The following is a 23,548-nucleotide window of genomic DNA, read 5'->3' as shown; positions in this document are numbered from 1 at the left end:
AACCATAGACTTGGCACGACTTTGTCTAGATTTCATTACTTTTTAGAGATAAACAAGCAGCTCCATCGAGACTTGGCTAGTTTTTTACAGAATGTTTTTGGTGGGATTTCACTTCTTTTTGTAGAAAGTGGCATAATTATTTAACGTCGTCGTCTTTTCTTTTAATATTATCGTCATTTTTTTTTACGATATTAAACACAAATAAACTCAACGACCTTTAAAATGGACAACAAAGCAGAAGTTGTTTTAAAAACTTAACCTTAGCCAACCTTACCATATAATAAACGAAATCAACGAAATTCAAAGATTTACACAACATTCAACTTAATCGATGGGGGGATCTAGAAAGGAAAAAAATCTGGACACCGCGGTGCAGAAAAATGACGCTCAAAGTGCTAGCGCCATCTAGCGGTGAGCGGTATAGGCGAACACCACGGTGCCGGTGTAGCGCTAGTATTATTGATTATGAATGTGGTGTTACTCCAGATCTTCGATTTTCCTAGTTTTTATAGTTTTCCCTTAATGTAGTCATTAAACCCCAACTCTGTACCAAATTTCAGCTCTCTGAGTTTATGGGAAGTACTAGTTCTATTTTGATGATCATCAGTGAGTGAGTGAGTGAGTGTCATAAATGCGAAACTTTGCTTTCGCTTAACTTTGAAACTAAATGACCTACAGACTTGAAATTTTGGATTTTAAGTATGTGATTATAGCTTACTAGATAACGAAAATTTCAGCGTTCTGGTCTTATCCAGAGGTTCTCAAATAGAGGCCTGAAAATGCGGCGAAATGGTTCCAGTAAAGGATGGTACGGCAGTGTTTGCTTCGCGCTCGACTTGGCGGGGGCACTGCCGTGCCCCCAGATTCACAATTTCTATTTGAAAAAAATACCTATCGATAGGTTACATTATTCTGATGAATAAATGCTGCACAAGTTTTTCTCTAAAACCAATAGTTTGACTGGAAAAAAATATTTTCCATTTTCGTTGTATGGAATGAAACATAAAGTGGTCGATTTCGACTAAGCCTTGACAGATCTTGCTTTGAAACCATTGAGCCTTGTTCTATGGCTTGTTGAATATAATCCTACACTATCAGCGCGCGCCCAAAGTTGCCCGTTCACAAGTTATGAAGTTCTGAAAAATAAAAAAAAAGTAGCTAAGTAAAAGTGACTTTTTTTGGAATATCTTTAAAGATTTAACAAAAATACAAAGATTCTATACGTTAATAATGTAAATTAACCTTAAATTACTGCTAAAAACACATTTTAATAAAGTTAAAAGTAATAAAATCAGCGATTTTTTTTCACATTCACAACATTAAATAATATTTATTCATCAGAATAAGATACCCTATCGATAGGTATTTTTTTAAACAGAAATTGTGAAAAAAAAAATCGCTGATTTTATACCTTTTAATTTGATTAAAATATGTTTTTAAGTAATTTAAGGTTAATTTACATTATTCACGTACATAATCTTTATATTTTCGTTAAATCTTTAAAGATATTCCAAAAAAAGTCACTTTAACTTGCTTTTTTTAATTTTTCAGAACCTCATAACTTGTGAACGGGCAACTTTGGGAGCGCGCTGATAGCGTAGGATTATAGTTAACAAGCCATAGAAAAAGGCTCAAGTAGTTTCAAAGCAAGATCTGTCAAGGCTTAGTCGAAATCGACCACTTTATGTTTCATTCCATACAACGAAAATGGAAAATATTTTTTCCATCCAAACTATTGATTTTAGAGAAAAACTTGTGCAGCATTTATTCATCAGAATAACGTAACCTATCGATAGGTAATTTTTTAAAATAGAAATTGTGAAAACAATCGCTATGTCCATAAATCGAAATTTCGATCCATAGTGCGACGTCACAAAGTACGGCACTTTTATGTACTCATTGACGTCACGGGCCTCTTCTTATGAACTTTGGCGCGCATTATCTCTTTCGCCTACCACATACAGATTGAAAAGCTTAGGCTACCCTTTTTAGGGCTTACCTACTGCTCATCTTTTTACACAAGCAGCCTCTGGATTAGTTACTCACAAAAACAATACAGCGCTCTGCGCATTCAATATAATAACGCATTTAGAGCGCTGATGGGGCTGCCCCGATTCTGTAGCGCATCGGGGATGTTCGCGGAAGCGCGAGTAGATTGTTTTTATGCAACAATGCGCAAACGCTGCACATCCCTGGTGCGCAGGGTGGAGGCCAGCTCCAACAGCGTGCTGGGCATGTTTGCGTCGAGGTTTGACTGTCGGTACCTGAATCATTGCGCAATGATTCATGTGCTGGCAGACCGCTGATGCTTATTTTAAATTTTATATTTTAACTCAAACCAATTGTATTCTTATTAACCTTTAAATTTTTAAGTACTTATTTACTAACACTATGATCTGTATGTGGTCGAAATAAATAAATTTATTATTATTATTATTATTATTTAAATTTTCATTAGTTTGAAAAAGTGAAAAATACGTGTAAAGTATTTTTTGATAAGTTAAATGACGGACTAATTAAAACTCTTGCTTTTGGACCAAGGAAACATCCCTATTGTAATATGTCATAATTTCGTCTTACCGGAGAGTTCGTTTCGATGTACCCGATGTAACCTAACCATGAGTTCTTGATAAAGTCATTATAGACGCACTTATCGTTGACTTGCACTTTAAAGGTATACAATTAATGTCATGGAGACAAACAGTGGGGCGTCGTAGCGGACGTAATTGACGCAAACTACCACCTTCCAAAACAACCGTTTGACATCAGCTATAAGTATCTGTCATGGAATGCTAAAGTAATGTTATTACGTAACCGTGCGTATCTAGACACTATCAACTCCTTAGAGCCACACACATGATACTTTTAACATTGGCGATCGGCGATTTAGACGCTTTTTAGAAGCTCACACTCAAAAACGCTAAACGTGGCGATTGAGTTGCTTTTCAGACGCTGGACGCAGCGACAGCAGTCCCTAAAACGCGCGATTCCGAACGCATGAAGTGGCGAAATCGCGATTCTGCATCGATAGAGTCGCTAAAATGTCGCGCGTTTTGGCGATACTTTTCGGATACCGCGTCCGAATGCATTAAGTCGCTGTGGCTCTTACCTTTTGTGACAAAATAGGCACTTATCTCGTTTACCTGGATGCCAAAACAGGTATGTTGACATTAGGTTTTTAGTGTAGATTCTTGTACATACCTTTTTGCTTATTGCCGTAGGAACGACAACAGATGACATGGGATTGAACTAATCACTGATGACGCTATTCCCAGTCAGTTGCCACATAATTATCATTCGCAATTAATCATCGCATGCTCTCCTTTGCCCCAGCAGTGGACTACTCGCCATGTAGATCTTAGATTTAAATGGCGATGCTGCATTGATCAAGTCGCTAAAACACGCGATTTCGATACCGCGTCCGAATGCATTAAGTCGCGTAATCGCCATGCTGCATCTAAACAGTAGTTAGTAAATAGCCGATCGCCAATGGGAAAAAGTAGCATGTGTGTTGTGGCTCTTACCTTTGTGACAAAATATGTACTTATCTCATTTACCTGGATGACAAAACAGATACTTAACTCATCATGGTGACATTAGGTTTTTAGAAAGAAAGAAAAAAAAAGAAAAATATTGTTTTTAGGATCCGTTGTTCAAATTTCTTGATGAAAATTCCATTATTTATTGCAAATTATATAACTTACATTATTAATTTTACTGTAGAGACGACAGCACACCAGAGTACAACATTTTTGTTAAAAAAAAATATATCTTTTTTTGTAACTTCACAAGATGAAACTGTGTTTAACTCGATGACGTCGTCCGACATGAAAAAAACTCGCCTTCTTTGGAATTACTTAACTTATTTTGTCTGTTACAAAATCAATCTATTTATTAGTAGATCTATCACAGTGAAGACACAGAAAAAGCTAGTGCACCTAGTAACTAAATTGGTATCATTATAAACAAGTGAACTACGACAATTTATTATTTATCAATTGTTTTGAAAGCGAATCAAAACAAATGACAAACACGTAAGTTGTACGATTGTATCTGATTCTATTGCACCATAACGATGGTTACTGGCGGAACTAAATATGGGTATCTGTAATATTTGAAGCGATAGCAATCAGAGCTGGCACGCTGATTTGGATTTGACCACGAAAACTATAAGCTTTTTAAATTAATTTAACTTATTTTATACCTGACGTAGTAAACGCAGAACTGAGGGCCGATGGGGCAGCAAGGTTCTGGAGCGGAGGCCACGTACCGGAAAGCGCAGCGTAGGACGTCCACCCACAAGGTGGACCGACCCTCATAAAGGTAGCAGGAAGGCGCTGAATGCAGGCCATTCCAAACGGGCGATGTGGAAATCATGGGGGAGGCCTATGTTTAGCAATGGACGTCCTATGGCTGAAATGATGATGATGATGAACTTAATCCGTGTATTTTTATCTAATACAGCAAGTCGGTGCATTTAAATGCACATTGCACATAGCACTCGCGTGTCTCTGCATACGTCATAGTCAATAATAAAATTTTATTACTTCAGGTTTTGTCTATTAACTCCCTACATTACGATCGAACATGACGATAAGACACTGAAAACTGTAATGGAAAATAATGGAAAACTATAAAATTGTTTCAAGTATTAAATTAATACTGTAGTTGGAATTTAAAACATTTTGTTTCAAGTTACTAATTCAATCATAGTATTGAGTTGCGAGCAATGCCCATTGGCCGTTGCTGAGACAAGTAGATAATTTGTAGTAATTTTATTTACAATGTTTGAAATTGCGATTTGTTTTTGAAATTGGAGTAGTTAATATTGTGATATCTGAAGGTAAAAGAGATTTTCATTTTGAATTTATTTCATGAATTTGTTAAGTCCATACTTTTAAGCATCTAAGTCCGCAATTCTGTGGTGAAACCATACAAATTAGTTGACCAATCGCGTTATGGTGCTTTTACCAGCTGCAGTGTCCGATGTGGAGCAAAATGCGTGGTTGTAAGTTGTTTTATACGTTGTGAAAACAGCAATTTTATGGGCCCCTATCTTCGCAAAGTGGATTCATAATGTTGACAGTTTCGTACGCCGTAATGGTGTTGTGGCTCGTGATGTGAATACTGAGGAATGGAGGGAATGAGACAGAATATTGAAGATGTCGAGTAGAGTAATGACAATTGTAATGAGGGTTGGGGTTCTTGTATAGCACTTTTTTACAAAAAATACTTAGGCTGAGTTGCACTACCTAACTTTGACCGTAACTATGACGATAACCGGTGTTTTTTGTATGGAGTTTGACAGATTTTTGACGTTTGTCAAAGTTAAAGTAAGATGGTGCAACCCAGCCTTAATATCGACTCTACGATTTATCTTCAGATTCATACAAAAACGTCTAGATCTATAACATCGTGGGTGTAAACTGTCTGAAATGTTATGATTTGAAAAATAAAGAAGCCTGTAAATACACTAAATGACGTTTTAACTAGTGACTTTGTTATTCCTCTTTGAAAAACCTTCATACTCTCTAATTCCAGGGAAAGCAAAAGACGGGGTAGTTTTATGTTTGTACCGCCTTTTGCTCCTGGCTGGAGTGTATGCAGCGAGTGTGTCCCACAAGGATACTTCCAAGTTCAGCATGGGTTCAATCATGGAGGCAGCATTACCAGCCATTCACCCGATAGTGGCTGCAGGGTCTAACAGATGTGAGTACGTACACTAACGCTGAGTTGTACAACCTTATTTTAACCGTAACAATAACCGGTGCTTTTTGTATGGAGTTTGACAGATTTTTGACGTTTGTCAAAGTCAAAGTAAGATGGTGCAACTCATCCTTAGAGCTCTTTTAAGTGAGACGTTTTGACTTTGAGCCGGACGTTGTTGGCGTTTGCTGGACTGCACATGGTAAATTGTACTCTGACCTCTGACCGCACACGATAAAAAGTTAAAAATAAAAATAATAGTTGCGGTCTTGCAAACGCAGGACAGACGTCCTGCTGAAAATGTCTAATTCGAAAGAACCCCTAGGGTTTGTAGAGACGCTATTAGTAGATGCTAAGGGCGATTACGCTCTGCATCTAAACAAAATTCGTGAAAAGTATACAAATAGAACTACTGCTACTACATTCTAGCGTTCAGGTCGAATGTAACTATATTGGAATAGCTTTAAACATAGTTTATGTTATGAACCAAGTTCTGCGACTGAAGACTTAGATACCCAGTTAAACAGTTAAACCTAGAGAAATAATGTTAAAAAATGAATACTTACTTATAACATTTTGGATTTGGAGAAAGAGCGAGTTTTCAAGAAAGTTTACATTTTAAAAGGGCAGTCCTTGCACTACTTGCGATAAATGAATTTTCGATGAAAATGATGAGAATTAGTAATAGTTTTTGACGAACTTAATATTGAAAGGTTAAAAGTGAGCTAAATCGGCAAACCTCACCATTTTAATTTAGAATTTTAAATTCTTAAAAGCTGAATTCTAAAAAGATAAAGTAATTTCAAAAACAGCTTACAAGTGTCTGATGTCGCGTAATTTACTTATCTTTTATCAAAGAAATTGAGCTTTTAAGCACGTCGCGAGAAAGTGAAAATTCTGTACCGGGAGATAAGAAGTCGCGAAAAGATCATGATAATTTGATGGAGAGATTATATCGTACTTTTGCAATTGAGTTATCATTATTCGATAGACTATTCAATGTTGTCATAACTTGGAATTTCTTTATTACTTTGTATTATATCTAGGTACTCGTAACTTACTGAGTCTAGCCATGATTGAGCTCGTGTCTAGGCTGAGTCGCACCACCTAACTTTGACCGTAACTATAACGATAACCGGTGCTTCTTGTATGGAGTTTGACAGATTTTTGACGTTTGTCAAAGGTAAAGTAAGATGGTGCAACCCAGCCTAAGTGTAATTGTTAACTTGTTATATGGTTTTGAAGTACTTTATCGACAAAATAAGTACAAAGACGTCTGGCGAAATAAGTACAGAGACACAATAATATTAAGTAAAAAACTGTAGAGTCTGATGTATAGGTACTTGTAGGTTAATTTTGTTACACAAAACGTAGATGTTGATGTCCTGGAGATTGTACACATTGATTGATCAGTATTCATACCTGTATCCTTTTCATCACTTTTAGTGGCCAGACTGAGAATCGAACACAGGCATAAACTTACGCCCGTATTCAGAAACGATGCTTGGTTAAGTGAAGTAGCAAATCGAACGCACAGCGTTGAATAGAGCTCTGTGATTGGTTCGTGTGTCACCTTGTGCGTCCACGCGCACTGTGATACCTCATAATAATGTTTGTGAATACGGGCGTAAGACACAGTCGACCAGACTACAAATTTTTGTTTCAAAATAATAAATTGCACTATATTATACATCCATATTGGAAATTATTAAATATCCTGCCTTATTTAGACAGGCTCATCAACATAAGTAGGTACTCTCTTTATTTCAAACTTCTCGGAAATGTAAGAAACGGATGATCTTGAGCAAAATAATGAACTTTTGTTGGTGATTCGTGAAGGTGTTTCTTAGTATTGTTAATAATTTATACAAAACGAAATTATTACCTACCTACTTAGTCTGTAATATTCCACTAATTCCGAAATAACGGAGGAAATTGAAATTCAGACGTTAAATTATAATGTCGTCATTGTTAAAGTTATTCGCTAATCGGATTTTTCCATTTTCTGACTGTTATAACGTTTTTATAGAATAAAAAAGTGTCCCTGACGAAAATCCTTCAATCTCAAAATATCCATTTCTCCTGATGTTAAGTTTTCCTCAGTGTTTCAGCCGCACACGGCCTCTTCCTTAGTCACGCGACACTGGCAACCAAGAAATTGTCATACTTTTTTCGTTGCCCCAATTTAGTTTCTCTTTTGTTTCTCTTCTTACTCACGAAGATCGAAGTCCCTCGAATTTTCACGCATTTTCCACGACTTGAAAAAATTTTAACGGTTCAGTCAAACCTACGCGATCTCACGCGATCAGCCGGCGCGAAACTAAACCAAACCGCGTGCAGCGATGGCGATCAGACTTAAGGCCGGGTAACAGAGAAAATGGCGAAAATGAGGTTTTCATTTTTCATTTTTGAGGTACTAAACAGTAAAATAAAAGGCTAAAATTTTTTTTGGGGATAGTTGAGGATATTTTCTAGGGCTATTAACGGATGGAAACACGATTTGATGAAGTTGACTCGATAGAATAAATTCCCAAAGTTACCTCTATTCGTTTTCTAATTATGGTTTTATTTTTAAAATAAGCGATTTGAGATTCTGAATCTTTTACTAAACTAAAGTTCAGAAATAACTTGAGGGCTTTTAACGGATGAAATTTTTATATTGCGTCTTATTTAGTTACTATGTTAAAAAATGTGGAAAAAATCGCCCATGACGGCTTGGACAATCTCAATCAGTCGCGCGGTGGCGCTTACGGAGGACGGACGCGTGCCAGTTTTTTGGCCGTGACAGTTCTCGATTTGTCAATATTTTTGACAATGATGACTTTGATGAGTCACAGTATAATAATACCAGTGTTACTGGAGAAAGCTAAAATTTTTGATAATTAAGAATTCTGAATTTTGTCTACCTATTGAAATTTAAATCGTTGGCATCCTTTTAAACGAAGACTCTACTCATGATACATAGTACATTCCTCAAATATGAGACAAAACCAATGAGTTAAAATTGCATTTTAATAGTACCTACATACAATCGTCTTCACTCTTTAGAAGAGCACACTGACACAAATAAATAATAAAAAATTAGGTCAGTGGGTCAAATATAGGGGTAGCTGCACGTCACTGAAAGACGATTCTGTTTACTCGGCATCTGGGCTGGAGAACATGAATCCTTGCTTACAGATGCAGATGTAAATAGAGTTATAATTGGACAAATTTTACATGAAATGTTTAACAGAACTCAGTTAAAAGACACATACATGGAATACCAATAAGGTTGCGGAGGGAAAGCTACCTATTATAAACTAGCGGCTGCCCGCGACTTCGTTCGCGTGGACCTCGTTTTACCCCCGTTAGATATGATGTTTTACCTCATTTTACCCATGTTGATAGATGGCGTTTCACGGTTTCCCCCGAATGAATATTTACGAACGTCATACCGTAGTTTGTCCAGTGCTGTAGATTTTAACCAATGACGATAGATGGCGCTTTTAGACACGTTTTATTTATTTATTGAAATTTATTTGCCACATATCGTCATAATGTTAATCTGGGTTATAAACAATAATACTGTAAAGTTCAAAATCCGTTGAGTAGTTTTTGCGTGAAAGAGTAACAAACATCCAGACATCATGACATCCAGACATCCAAACTTTCGCCTTTATAATATTAGTAGGATATTTCACAATCCAAACTAATATTTACTATTTAGCATTTACTTACAGTAAATATTAGTTTGGATCGTGAAATATTTAAAATAAAAAAAAGAATAAAACAAAATAGGGTTTCAAATTACCTATTTATAATCTAATATTATAAAGAGGTAAAGTTTGTGTGTTTGTATATTTGTTAAATTGTAAGGGGTAATCTCAGGATCTACTGAACTGATTTTAAAAAATCTTTCACCAATAGAAAGCCACATTATATCATTCTGAGTGTAATAGGTTATATAAAAACCAAAAAATTCCACGTGGGCGAAGCGGCGGGCGGAAAGCTAGTTTATTTATAATTATGTAAGAGCATAATTATTAAAGTCGAAGTCAAACATTCTTTATTTGTGTGGACCTATATTAACCAGAGATTACAAGGCGTCAAATATTTCAAGAAAAAAATTAAAAACTATTATAAAGCTAAATTTTGCTCTCATGGAGCCTTTACCTACTCTGACAAATTAAGACTTAGAGAAGAAACTAATAATAAAACTATTTAACTGTCCTGCAATGAAAAGCTTGATCGGGTACAACACCTCAAGTTATTTCAGAACTTGATTTCATTAAAAGACTCCGAATATCAAATCGCTTAGGTATCTAAAGTCAAACGATTCTGAAATGTCAAGTGGACTAATGAATAACCCATTAAGATAGTAGCGCCCTCCTGTCAATGACATACCTGGAACGATAGAGTTTTGAACAACTAATAAAAATGCTTTGTCCTAAATGACTGACGGATATCGTAGAGACCTGAAAGTTGGAAGGTGTGTTCTTTTTATGACGTAGGCATCTCATAAGAAAAGATTTTCCGAAATGGGGTCATGAAATAGAGGGGGTGAAAAAAGGGGGCAAAGTTTGTATGGGACAAAGTGATTCCTTGGTTCAATCTACTTGAAATTTAGTTTAACAATACCTTAATATAATTCATGAAAGACGTGTGGAACGGGTAGAAAGTAATTTTGGCAGTCATTTTCTTCGAAGTTGATATCAATACTACTTAGTGCCTTTGATTTAATTACTTTTTATTTTTACAAGTGTTTGAAAACTCCATTTCAGATTGTGTTCAATGTCAAGTGAAATCTCAAATTGAAATGTCTCAATCTCAATGAGGAGACTCTGTATTTATTCCTAGAATTCCCCAAACACCGTCAAATTACCCTTTCGAATTCAATACAGTGCAGTTTCCCATCAGTCTGCTTCGTAATGACTATAAACAAAGCTCAAAGTCAAACTCTAGGGACCTCTGCTTAAACTCCCATGAGTGCACAGAGGTACGCAGGTAACCGCGTGTGATGCTCATAGCAATTTTCGATAGGTACAGAACCCCGTACATACGTCATACATATTATAGAAAGAAAACACCCAGACCAATACAAACAAATATGTTTCTGCAATGTTAGTATGATATTTTTATTTATTAATAAACAAAGAGACTGAACAAAATTGATGCGTACCTATACTGATTAATGTTATTAACCACATGCAAAGCTTCGTGAATTGCAACAACTATAATTAAATTTATTATCCAAGCTCTAAATAATCGCTACTAAGAGTAACTTATCATAATAAAAAATTCCAATCGCTCAAGCTCCCAAGGGCCTACCGATAGGTCGGGTGACGTAATCTTGAAATTCTTTAAGCCGGCGCAGAACTTCCAGAAGGTCGGGCGACGCCACGGCCACTTTGAACCGTGTTTACTTCTGCAGTTATATTTTATATTTATTCGATTCTAGAATATATTCCCAAAAAGTCTGAAAGGTGTTTTAATTTGTATCACTTGGATATGATTTCTAGTAGAAAGTGTTGTGAGTGTGACGCTTGAAGGGAAGGAAGTAACCTAACCAACTGCGTATTTCTATACTGTGTAGCTGGAAATTGTGGCGGGAGCTCTTTGACGCGCTGTTTTCGGCGAAGAATTGCGCGCGCAGATTTTGACAGCGCGAAATACCTACTTTAGAAGAAATACCAAGCCTTAAATGCAATCGCTGCACGCCGGCTGATCGCGTGAGATCGCGTAGGTTTGACTGAACCTTAAATCTTCTACTCGTTACTAAGCATATCTCGAGTATGACTTCATTTATAACTACGGCATCTCATACAACCTTAGCATATAACATTAAGGCCCATCGAGCCACTACACTCAGATTTTATCTGTAGGTTTATACAAATATCTGTACTTTCAGGTGAAGCATTCAAGAGCTTCTTTGGTCTGACTTACGAGCAAATGCAAGCCAAATACGCGTCTACATTCCAAGACTCTTTGACCATAGATCACATCACCAAAAACGGCAATATTAAGTACAACATAACAGCGTATAAGCAGTTCAGAAGGTTCCTGGGGACTTCTAGAGATGTCGTTGTATTGGTGCACGGGTTCTTGGAGAGTTCCGATGGAGTGATGGTGCAGGGTCTTGCGCCGTCGCTGCTGAAGCAACCAGGACTGGTGGTACTGGCCCTGGATGGACGGAAGGTCATCAACTTGGAGTACTTCAGGTCGTCGACATATGCTCGGTTCATGGGAGAAAACCTTGGAGCGTTTTTGAGTGAAATTATCAAAGGTAACAACTACATACACCGTCTCCCAAAATTCAACCATAAGCCTGTGCCGTAGGGTGGACATAGTCATGACTGCTTTAGGAAAAATAAGAAAAAATCTTAATTTTTTTTCTTATTTTTCCTAGTTTAGACTATGTCCACCCTACGGCACCGGTTTATCATTGATTTGGGACAGTATGTATAATAATAATATTCTTACAAGATTTCTAGTATACTTTATTAGCATGTGTTTGTCAAGACGGAAAATGTCCGACAGATTACCAAACTTGGAAAGAAAGAACTATTTTTATGTTCGATTAAAATAGAGAAACACAGTTCTCAACGCATTACTTACTCTAAATGAAACGCGAAAGTTTCAAATCTCATGAGTACATCGGCAAGGTAACAGTTCGTCACGTAACTTATGTTGTTTTCACGTATTGAAACATAGGTAAATAGGTAAGTCTATATTCGGTCAATACGCAATCCCTCGATTGACATTTAAAAGCAATTTACAAACCAATTATTGCCAAACCAAACTATTTTGTTGATCAAAGCACCTGAAAACCTAAAACAGGGCTAAATCACAGAATTTTAATAAAATTGTTTCTTAGAATTTGCTTTTCAGTATAAACTATCCCATTTGCATGCGAATTGTAATTCTAATGCTTCAAATACACACCTCTTTCCTTCATTTTATCAATAAAACGTACAATGAGGATCATTTCGATTTTTAGCTGTGAATGCAGATTTATAGGGCTAAGAAATCCTTAATACACAGTCCAAAAATTTTTGGTCTACGACAAAAATTGACGAAGTTATGGCCAAATTACTAAAAAAGTTCACTGACCGCCCGGCGCGGGGACGATGACGTCATTATATCCGATCCGAACGCTGCCGGCGTACTGCGTGGATAGAAAATATTTTTTTCTAGCCAAACTATCAGTTTTAGAGAAAAACTTGTAATGACATTTATTCATCAGAATAAAGTAAGCTATCGATAGGTAATTTTTAAAAATAGAAATTGTGAAAAATAACGCAAAAAATCCATACGCTCATACGGTTCAATGGAACGCAGAGACGCGATTGGGGTCACCGCGGTGGTATATTTGGCGATTTATTCAAATAAAGTGTTCATAAGTGTTGTTAGAGTAGTATTAATTTATTTACTTCTAACAATAAGGTATAGCTGAGGCAGATACACTCTGCCTAGGCTCTAAGACATTGCTATGAAGATCATTTCGATGTACACGCAATACCTACCTGTTATTTAGTTTTTCAGAGTTAAACCTACGTACCTACCTATCTATTCGCCGTTCCCATGGGCGGGCCAGCTGCTGCAGGAACGGACAGCTGCTCCCTCCTGGAAATCTATTTAATCTTAGCCTAGAAGCTGGGTATGACTCCCCCTCGGCCAGAAGCTGAGTATTACATACCCCCCCCCCCCCCCCCAGGCCAGAAACTGGGTATGACTTGACTTCCCCCCTACCCCCAGGCCAGAAGCTGGGTAAGGCTAGCCCCTCCCCCCAGCCCATAGAAACTGGTTATGACTTGACCCCCCCCCCCCCCTCCCCCAGGCCAGAAGCTGGGTAAGGCTAGTCCCTTCCCCCAGTCCATAAGCATAAGCTAGGTATGACTCCCCCTCGGCCAGAAGCTGGGTATGACTTACCCCCCCACCCCCACCCCCCCCCCCCGGGCAGAAACTGGGTATGACTTGCCTCTCCCCCCCTCCCACCAAGCCCAGAAGCTGGGTAAGGCTTTCCCCTCCCGCCAGCCCATAGAAACTGGTTATGACTTGACCCCCCCCCCCTCCCCCAGGCCAGAAGCTGGGTAAGGCTAGTCCCTTCCCCCAGTCCATAAGCATAAGCTAGGTATGACTCCCCCTCGGCCAGAAGCTGGGTATGACTTCCCCCCCCCCCCGGGCAGAAACTGGGTAAGGCTTGCCCCTCCCCCCAGGCTATAAGCTGGGTATGACTTATCCCCCCCCCCCTCCAGGCCAGAAACTGGGTATTATTAGCATCATATTATGTATTATTTTGTTCAATACAAACAATCATTAAGTTACACTCACCCCAACCGCGTCTCCGCATTGCATCGAATCCTATGAAAATGTGGTTTTTGGACATACCGATACTTAGTTTTCACAATTTTTATTTTTTTAAATTACTGGTCGATAGGTTACTTTATTTTGATGAATAAATGTTATTAAAAGTTTTTTTCTAAAACTGATAGTTTAGCTGGAAAAAAATATTTTCCATCCCAATAGTACGCCGGCTGCGCTCGATTCGGATATAGTGACGTCACGCGGCCCTACGTACGTTGACTTTTAGCGGCAAAAACGGTCTATGTTTATTACTTAATATCTTCGTAAGTAATGGTCCGATTTGGATAATTCAAAAAGATATATCTTTCTTATGTCTTAAAGATTAACGTAGATACTAGTTTTATTGAATTTTCTACAACAGTACTGATCCTCATTCTCAGTTATTACACTCAGTGTAATAACATCAATTTGCAAAACAATTGAATTTCACTTCAAATCACCCATCTGAAAACCAATTCGCACTTGTGGGTACTGAAATTGAATTGGATCTATATCCCTAAGTGTTCTCTAGATCTAGCTCAGACAGCTTCTCCAACTTTTCATCAGTTCCGATTATTGCTTAAAGTTATTACATTGCTGAACGTAGAAGTTTCCTAGCTTATCATTAATAGCAAACTCTAGGGAAATAACTAAAGGGCTCTAAGAAGAACAAGTTAGCTTGCATCCATAATAAACTATAAGTTTTATCGCCAAGACGATCGTTTTGATGCCTTATATTTTGGTTTTCTGAGATTGATTTAAAAATTTGTTGCACACAAAAAAAATCAATACATAAAAAATGCAATACATTATTATGTATTGAACATAAAAAATGCAATACATTATTATGTATTGAACATCATTCTCTACCAGTTCTCCTTTGGCCCAAATAGAAAATGTGGCCAGGGGGGGTGCAATATTAAACAGTTATCTTATTTTATCCTACGTTGTGATACTTAACTTTCTAAAGCAGAGTTTAAATATCAGAAATATTTCAGTTATCCATTCTATTCTGTAGTCCCATAGACAAATCGTGGCTCAATTTAGCTATTACCCTTGTCAATGTTATTGTGGCAAGATTTGCATAGCTTTGTAAGCACAACAATACACAATCAGTCGCCTCCAGGCGTGCCTCGCTCACTTGCTAAGGAGGTGATAATGACAAACCTAATTATAGGTCTAGCCACAGAATAATAATAAGTACTACGTACAGAAGTTTTACTTCGCGAAGGTATTTAAAAAAAAATATGCTCAATGTCATTAACAATATGGTGTAATTTAGCCTGTCTCAAGAGTCAAGCACCATTTTGTTGACAAACGTCAGTGATCGGCACTGCGCCGAAGCTATAGGGCTGATTGCCAAACTGCGGAAAATGGCGGAGGAAATACATGATTTAGCATGAATTATCATGAATAATATTAACTACTTATTTACCTCTCAGTGTCTTGAGGCAACTTAAAAAAGTACATTCTGTGTTTTTATTATTATTTAGGCAGTTAAATACTGCGCAGTAACAGTATTTAGTACACCATTTTCTTTATTTTCTTCCATCATACACAAGAATACGCGTGCGTGAGTCAATATTCGCTCGTATGTGAGGCCTGGTCGAATAGTATCCTGTAGGTGGGCCATCTTTTGTTTTCGATGTAAACTCGCGGAGATGAACAGGCCTGGTCTAGCTCTTAACTCAGTCAGTGACTGAAGTTTTTTTTTATCCACAACGAGGAAGCTCTTGGCCTGTATCTCACCTGATGGTAAGTGACGATCAGGCCGAAGGTGGAAGCGAGCTTCACCCGGAATCCTCAACCACGGAGGAACTGGCTATCTTACCTCTAACTGCCAGAACACAACAATGCGATGTACCTGACTAAACTATAACTTTCTATCTATAAAAAGAAGCCTCCTCTCCTATAGATTTTAGTTTGCAGCGCCCAACAGGGTCCTTAATGATCTCGAAATATATGTAACACCTAAATGTACTTAAGGAAGCAATAAACATAATTATTGAGTATGCTGTTAACATTTTCGTTATGGCGACAGACTTAGGTAAGATGGGGGTAGCTAGCCAGGCGGACTTAGAACAAGCCCTACCACTAACCAAACCGAACAGAAAAATCTGCCCCCACTGGGAATCGAACCCGGGACCTCTGCGCCTGAAGCAGGTGGTTTTACCACTAGACCACAGAGGTAACGGTAGGATTGCGAGCGGTACGGGAGGGTGTTTTTGTAACGTCAATCGTCAGCGAGGCTTCAGATCTCCTTCAAAATATGCTCTGTCATGTCATAAAACGTCAATGTCACGCCTCCCGTGCCGCTTCCATACCTCAGGCACTAACAGCCTAGCGCTTAAGGCCTATAGAAAGGCTGCTGCTACAAATAGTAATAGGTTGCGATGGGTTGTGGCGCACTATAAAGTCTAGTCTCCATTCAAATAATATGGATATTACGTCATTGTAGTGTAATTTAAACCTAATTACCACAGGATTATAGTGTAGAGTCGACAGCGCAACAAGTATTAAATAAGATGCCACAAAATTCAAAACTCCACGGCTGATTTTCTTACAAGCGAAATAATAGAATCTAAAAGATTTATCTTTTCTAGGCTTCTGAGCCTCATCGTTTTAAATTCTAGAACCTTGATAAGCCGCTTGCTTAGGAAAATCTCTATTAGTACCTAAAATAACTTTATACAGCTAGTCTAACAGTAATCAGTACCTAACTTTAACTATACAGGGTGTTAGGTAAATGGGTATATGAGCCGACACTAGCCCATGTTAACATGGTCATATAAATGGTATGGTGAAGTCAGGAAATTGATATCTCCATTTTAATTATTTTATTTTTCATACAAATCGGATTTTATAACATTTATTTTATATGAAAATTTAAAAATTTAAATGATGATATCAATTTTCTGACTTCACCATACCATTTATATGCCCATGTTAACATGGGCTAGTGTCGGCTCATATACCCATTTACCTAACACCCTGTATAGAAGCCCTTTTAATACTTATCAAGATCTCATTAAGATTAACATTTTAAGCCATGTCAGAATAGATAAGCTTGAATTAGGTTAACGACTTTCGCAGTATTGTAACTGGTTTGTTTTTATAGCTAGTTTATTTCACATTAAGGTCGTATTTCCAGTGTAACTTACAACAAAACATACTAACATTCGCTTAAAAACACTAACCTGAAAACGCCCTTATCCTCCAAAACTTTGACTCTCCATTTGCACAGCGCCGGTAGCTCCAATGTAGCTCCTGCCTAATTCTCAAAGCTGGTACTTAACTTAATACTTCAAGTTAATTATTGTTGCTAGTAGCTCACCCTAGCGAATACAACTCGTTAGCTTGGGCGTATTCACTCATTTCCAGAACAAAAGGCTCATTAGTGTTTCTCTGAATTACATTGAAAACTTGATTTCTTGTTGAAAATTAGAACTGGAATATAGTTAAGTTAGATGCTAAGAAAAGTATTTTATTTTAGCTGGCTTTTGAGCCTTTAAATCATTTAAAAGTGTACCTATGTGAAGTGTATGTTTAGCTTAGCAATTTTAAATGTAAGCACTTAATCCTACAATAAAGCTAACTGCGCACTTGCGTGAATGCGACTTTCTCTCCCACTTACCCGCACATGTTCCCGCGTTCGCCCCGTTCCGTACCATAGGATCGAGGTGACGTCACGGCTGCCAGGTGCGCAGTTAACTCAACTGGTTTGTATTTCATTTATTGTCATAAATCTATTCTCAATTCCAGAAGGACAAGACCCGGCCAAAATAACCCTTATTGGGCATAGTCTTGGAGCCCACATTGCCGGCATCGCTGGTAAAAGAGTCCACCAGCTGACCGGCAAAATGCTGAGCAGGATCGCGGGCCTGGACCCCGCGGGACCTTGCTTCAGCAACATCAGCCTTGAGGGCCGGCTGGACCCCGGGGATGCGGACTACGTGGATGTGATACATACCAATGCAGGGATGCTGGGATTGCTTGAGCCTGTAGGTAAACGTTTTGGAATTTTTGAATTTTTTCTTGAATTATGTTGAATGAAGTATAGTTTAATGAGTTGAAAATTGGATTAAACAGGTCGTGGGTTCTATTCCCAGATGGAAACACAAATTGATAAATAACTGTTATGTCCTTTGTATGTGTATAGCAAGGTTGAATCATGTTACCTAAATAGAATACGATTGAAGCAATCAGAGGGTACGTTAAGCCATGGGCCTTTTTAGATACTTAGGGCGTCATGTAACCAAAACCTTAAATTAAAACAATGCTTAAACCCATATTCACAAACGATTCTTGCTTAAGTGAAGCAGCAAATCAGACGCACAGCGTTGAATAGAGCTCTGTGATTGGTTGGTGTGTCACCCTGTGCGGCCACGCGCACTGTAGGTACCTCATAGTAAGGTTTGTGAATACGGGCATTAGATTTTATAGATGTGACCTAGATAAGTAAATGCAGCCGTATAAACCGCCATAATATTGCCGCCAACTTTTTAAAAGTGTGAAACACGTGTTGTGTATTTGAGGTAACAAAATAAAAACGGCTTCCAAACGTCCCGTTGCAATTTTTCACTAATCCAACGGGGATTTAGCCACATCCATCATGCTGGACACGGTTTACGTTGTTGGTGGTGTTTTACATGTGTTTTACGACAAGTGATATTATTGGATTACTTTTTTACTAATTGTAAGCCCTTTTGATCATGGTGGCCTATATTTTTAACATACTTTAAGTACCTAGTATAACGTAAGATGGAGGATCTTTTGATGAAATAACGAGTAATGTTCAAAACAAAACGTATTAAACTTTTATAATTAATGTTGTTGTTTATCATAAACTAGCGACCCGCCCCGGCTTCGCACGGGTGCTATTACATATAAACCTTTCTCTTCAATCACTCTACTTATCTATTAAAAAAACCGTATCAAAATCCGAGGCGAAGTTTTAAAGATTAAAGCATTCATAGGGACAGACAGCGGAAAGCGACTTTGTTTTATACTATGTGTGATAGTGAAGCTTTTGACAAAGGATTGATCCTTTTTTTTGCAATTAGCAACTATTTAACGCAACGAAATAATATTCCACATTGTATCTTGATGCTACTATAGCCACTCCTAGTTGAAACTGTACATAGCTGTGGGACTCCTTACTTTAGCCTAGTTTCGACTCTACCTAGTACCTATCATAAGTTTCTAGGCCTTTGTATCGCTTCAAGTCCGTTGTTCAAGTGTGGCCGCAACAATACTATCTTGGTGCTAAGTCACGTCTCACGCTAAGCCGCCTAATTCCTTCTAAAGCAGCATCTGTTGATTCGAAGCACTGAATCATGACACTAAGGAAGATTTATCCAAGTTAATGAACAGATTATTCTAGTTTGTGGAAACCTTAACGCTCTTAACGAACCCACCGAATAATTTGAATAAGCAGCATATTTATCAACACGGAAAGGGATCGTTACCGTATCAACCCGAGTCAGTATTCTTTGTATGAAACTCCATATTGCAACGTACACTTACAGAGTAGGCGCACACACCGTTGATTTTTCGTCGGCCGATAGTTTAGTCGGGCAGTTGATCAGTATGGGCATGTATGGGAGTGCGCACACTACGCCGATTCGATTTGGCCGATTCTTCATACAAATTAAATCGGGCACAACTATCGGCCAACTAAAAATCAACGGTGTGCGCCTACTCTTATCCGCACTGTAACGTAAACGCCTCACCTCGCGGTTGACAGCGCGCAAGGCGATGACAGCTCGCAAAAGGCGATACGGTGATGCCTTTCCGAGTTGATAAGTCTGCTATGACCTTTAGATCGTGTATTTACCAGCCACAAAGGCCTAGGTATTTATCTTGCGCAAATATCGAAACCGTTTCTAGGAATCAGTGCCATACACTTCTCGTTAATAGATAACCCTGGGCGTAAGCAATAAGTTTTGCTTATAATCCAAAAGTACGCTTTGATTTATTTGCAGGAGTGATAAGCTCTTTTGTGTATTTTACAAGTATAAAATGGCAAACTCGATGTGGCTTATTTCTCGCCACACTTTATGATTAGGCATTGCACATAATATGTATATGATTCTGATAAAACACAGGATCCGTTTAGTAATACGAGTATACTGTACTGTACGTGTTTGCAAAAAACCGATCCGTTGGAATTTGTAATTCGAATTACAGTCCAGTTTTGCGGGATCCTGGATTTCTCGCTTGTTGCGGTAATTGTTGCCTAGTGAATACACAGCTTTATACTGAAACTTTTGTGACCAGGACGAAAGGATACAGTCCAGTTTTGCGGGATCCTGGATTTTAGAGATGAAACGGATAGTTGTTTGGCCGGATACCGGATACCGGATATCCGGCCAGCTGCTAGGCCGGATAGCCGGATATCCGGCGGCCGGATAGTTGGTACATTGTCTCGTTGCATGTCGTGACGAGTATAGCGTCGCACAGGTGCTTCGAACGCGATCAGTGGGTCTATTAGTAGACTAGACTAGTCACACTTTTTGAAAATCGAATCCGTCCGAATAGAATGTCAGATTTCGCCACTTGTCTAGGGGGCATATCAATTCAATTTCGGTTGCAATCGTGAGTGTGTGATTGAATAGCGAAAATTTAATTAGTTGCATCATGTCAACAGACCATCAGTGAAAAAAAAATCGCGTATTTTATTTGGCAATATTTCGACATTAACAGATTATGTCATTGTATTAGTCATTAGAGTGAATAGCTTTTTTATAACTTTTTGGACTTTAAATAAAAGCCGTCATTATTATAAGCCATTTTATTGATATTTACCTCAAAGATTAATGTATTTCATTTTATTAATAGGAAATTGTCGTAGTTTTTTAATATCCGGTATCCGGCCGGATAGTGAGTTACTATCCGGTATCCGGCCGGATAGTAAATTTAGGCCGGATATCCGGCCTACCGGATAGTTACCGGATATCCGTTTCATCTCTACTGGATTTCTCGCTTGTTGCGGTAATTGTTGCCTAGTGAATACACAGCTTTATACTGAAACTTTTGTGACCAGGACGAAAGGATTTTTACCCAGCAGGCGGTATGACCCAGCCAGGGTGTTTCTTGTCGACGTGCGACCACAGCAGGGCTTGGCAACTGTTCGCTGAGTCCATTACAGCACCGAAGCGTTTTCCAGGTGGGTGTTACTTTTAGTGGTATGAATTATGCGCTGTAAATAATAACCACGAGTATAGGACTTATAGTTTTTCTTGATAATAATTATCACTAATATTAACAACATGTTATTGCACAATTCAAGTGACAAAAATAACACTTTTAATAGTGCCTAGTTTCACAACATCAGCTGGTAGACCGTTCATAGTTTCATTTGTAACCGCATGTTTAGGTGCGCTTCGAGGAATAGTAGGTGCACTTCATTAGGTGCGCCTCAAAATGAGTGCGCTTCGAGGAATACTTACGAGTATCTCTAAGACGTAGCGTAGGCATTGCAGGCCTCCTACTAGGTGGACCGACGATCTGGTGAAGGTCGCGGGAAGAGCCAGGATGCGGGCAGCGCAGGACCGTTCATTGTGGAAAACCTTGGGGGAGGCCTTTGTCCCGCAGTGGACGTCATTTGACTGAAACGAACGAACGGACGATCTCTAACAACAGATGTGCTATTTACGCAAACAAAGGTATTAAAAGCACACTTTTATGTTTTTCTTCTAATGTAACTTCAAAAACGGTGGTTCCCGTGAGATAGAGTTTTAAACAGATGTAATTGGCGACATGTCTTCGGGTGAAATACGGGGATTAAATATTATGTATCTAGTGTATTCTAGACAGGGAAATTGTATTTTAATTACAGGGACACGTTTATTGTATAATGCGCGCCTTGGAGAATTCGGTTGAGTAGTATGTGAGTGAGGCCAAACGGGCGTAATTTGTGTGTCGTGAGTCGCAGAATTTCCGTCGCAGAAATGCTTTTGAATCAGTTTCTGAACTCGTTTTGCGTCACTGTGTGAATGAAACAGGACTTTTGTATTAAACCGAATGCAGCAGAACTTATGCGCCCGAAATTACGCAACTCATAACCCAAAAATTTACGCTCGTTTAGCTTCAGCCTAAGCTGAAAATGATGAACTTACAAAGTTTTTTGATTTAGAGATCCATTTGAGAAATATTGTGAATTCAAGATAAGGTCAATATTTATCAAAGTTCAAAGAGAAATTAATGAGAAACTTAGAAAGTAAACTTCATTTAGTTCAATGATCTACGATTGTTAAACTTGGACAGTAAATTTAAGTGTAACTTAAATTAGGCACCAACAATTTGGCAAAATGTAACTTAGATTGTGTTGTACTCCCGGAGGAAATTAAACTTGTATCGTTGACATATACTTCGGTAATGTATAATTTTGGAATACACAAAAATACCCGCGGGTTTTCTGTGTGAAACTTTGACATAAAACGACAAAATTGAAATTTTGGACTAGTTAATAAAACTTATCTTCCTTGAGAATTTTATATCGCCCTCAGCTTCGGATATTAATTTGTATGTTTACTTAAAAACATCGTTCTGCTTGGGTAAATGTAGAGCTTCAGTGACGCGTAACCTACTTTGCTGGTTACATTTAATGTTCAGATTTAAATTAGAGTTCTTAAGGGGTAGAGAGCTTAAACCATCTCTAGTCTAGTGTGTACCTATATCATTTTCTAATAATGTTTGACAAAACACTATCTTTTCAGCACGCAAGTGTGGCAACTGGACGATGTTCAAAAGCGGTCTCTGTTCCAAGAACGAGGTGGCCTTCTTGGGCATGGGGTCCAAGGCTGGCTCTCCCGGGGTTTATTACCTGAACACTGGCTCTTCCTCGCCATACGGATTAGGCGCTGCCGGTAGTGGGTGATGGAAATACAGACGATCAGACAAAAAGTTTATTTTATTACCATAAAGGTCATACATAGCACATTATCAGAGTAAATACAAATGAGTAGGTCATCTTCATAGAAACGCACCGAGCGCGGCTTGTATGTGAACGCGCCAATACGTATGCGGCGCGCACGCACACACTGACAAAATTCGGCGCAACACCCCGCTAATCCACGCTAGTGTATGCGTGCGCGCCGCATACGTATTGGCGCGCTCACATACAAGCCGCGCTCGGTGCGTTCCTATGAAGATGACCTACTCATTTGTATTTACTCTGACATTATCAACCCAGAAAGGGATCAACAACGTATCCTTTATCCGCGAGGCGTTTACGTTTGCGGATAAGTTTGCTTTGCAGTACGGAGGATCATACAAAGAATAGTGACCGCCTCGAGTTGATACGGTTACGATCTGTTTCCGGGTTGATAAATGTGAAAAAAGACGTTCTTTGTCTTTTATTCTTAAATCCGTTACTTAATTAAGTGTTAAGGACAATAACAAAGCTCAATATTCATTGCTCCATACTCACAATATGAAACTATAATATATGGATAATACTAAATGGTAAATATCTACATTACATTGCACACTAACTTAAAACAAATCAATTCAC

The 23,548-nt window shown here is 38.4% G+C and overlaps 1 protein-coding gene across 1 annotated transcript; it reads left to right on the top strand.

Annotated features, from left to right (window-relative positions):
- The first annotated feature begins 2,171 nt into the window (after window positions 1-2,171).
- On the top strand, window positions 2,172-22,912 carry LOC135078333 (phospholipase A1-like). The gene is made up of 6 exons (XM_063972931.1): window positions 2,172-2,256; window positions 5,542-5,709; window positions 11,597-11,971; window positions 17,794-18,036; window positions 21,077-21,199; window positions 22,752-22,912. The coding sequence occupies exons 1-6, from the start codon at window positions 2,172-2,174 to the stop codon at window positions 22,910-22,912; spliced, it is 1,155 nt and encodes a 384-aa protein (XP_063829001.1).
- The last annotated feature ends 636 nt before the right edge of the window (window positions 22,913-23,548 follow it).

Source organism: Ostrinia nubilalis, chromosome 14 (assembly GCF_963855985.1).
Source record: "Ostrinia nubilalis chromosome 14, ilOstNubi1.1, whole genome shotgun sequence".
NCBI classification, from domain to species: domain Eukaryota; kingdom Metazoa; phylum Arthropoda; class Insecta; order Lepidoptera; family Crambidae; genus Ostrinia; species Ostrinia nubilalis.
The sequence above is the reverse complement of the archived record's forward strand: the minus strand, read 5'-3'. Positions and strand labels throughout refer to the sequence as shown.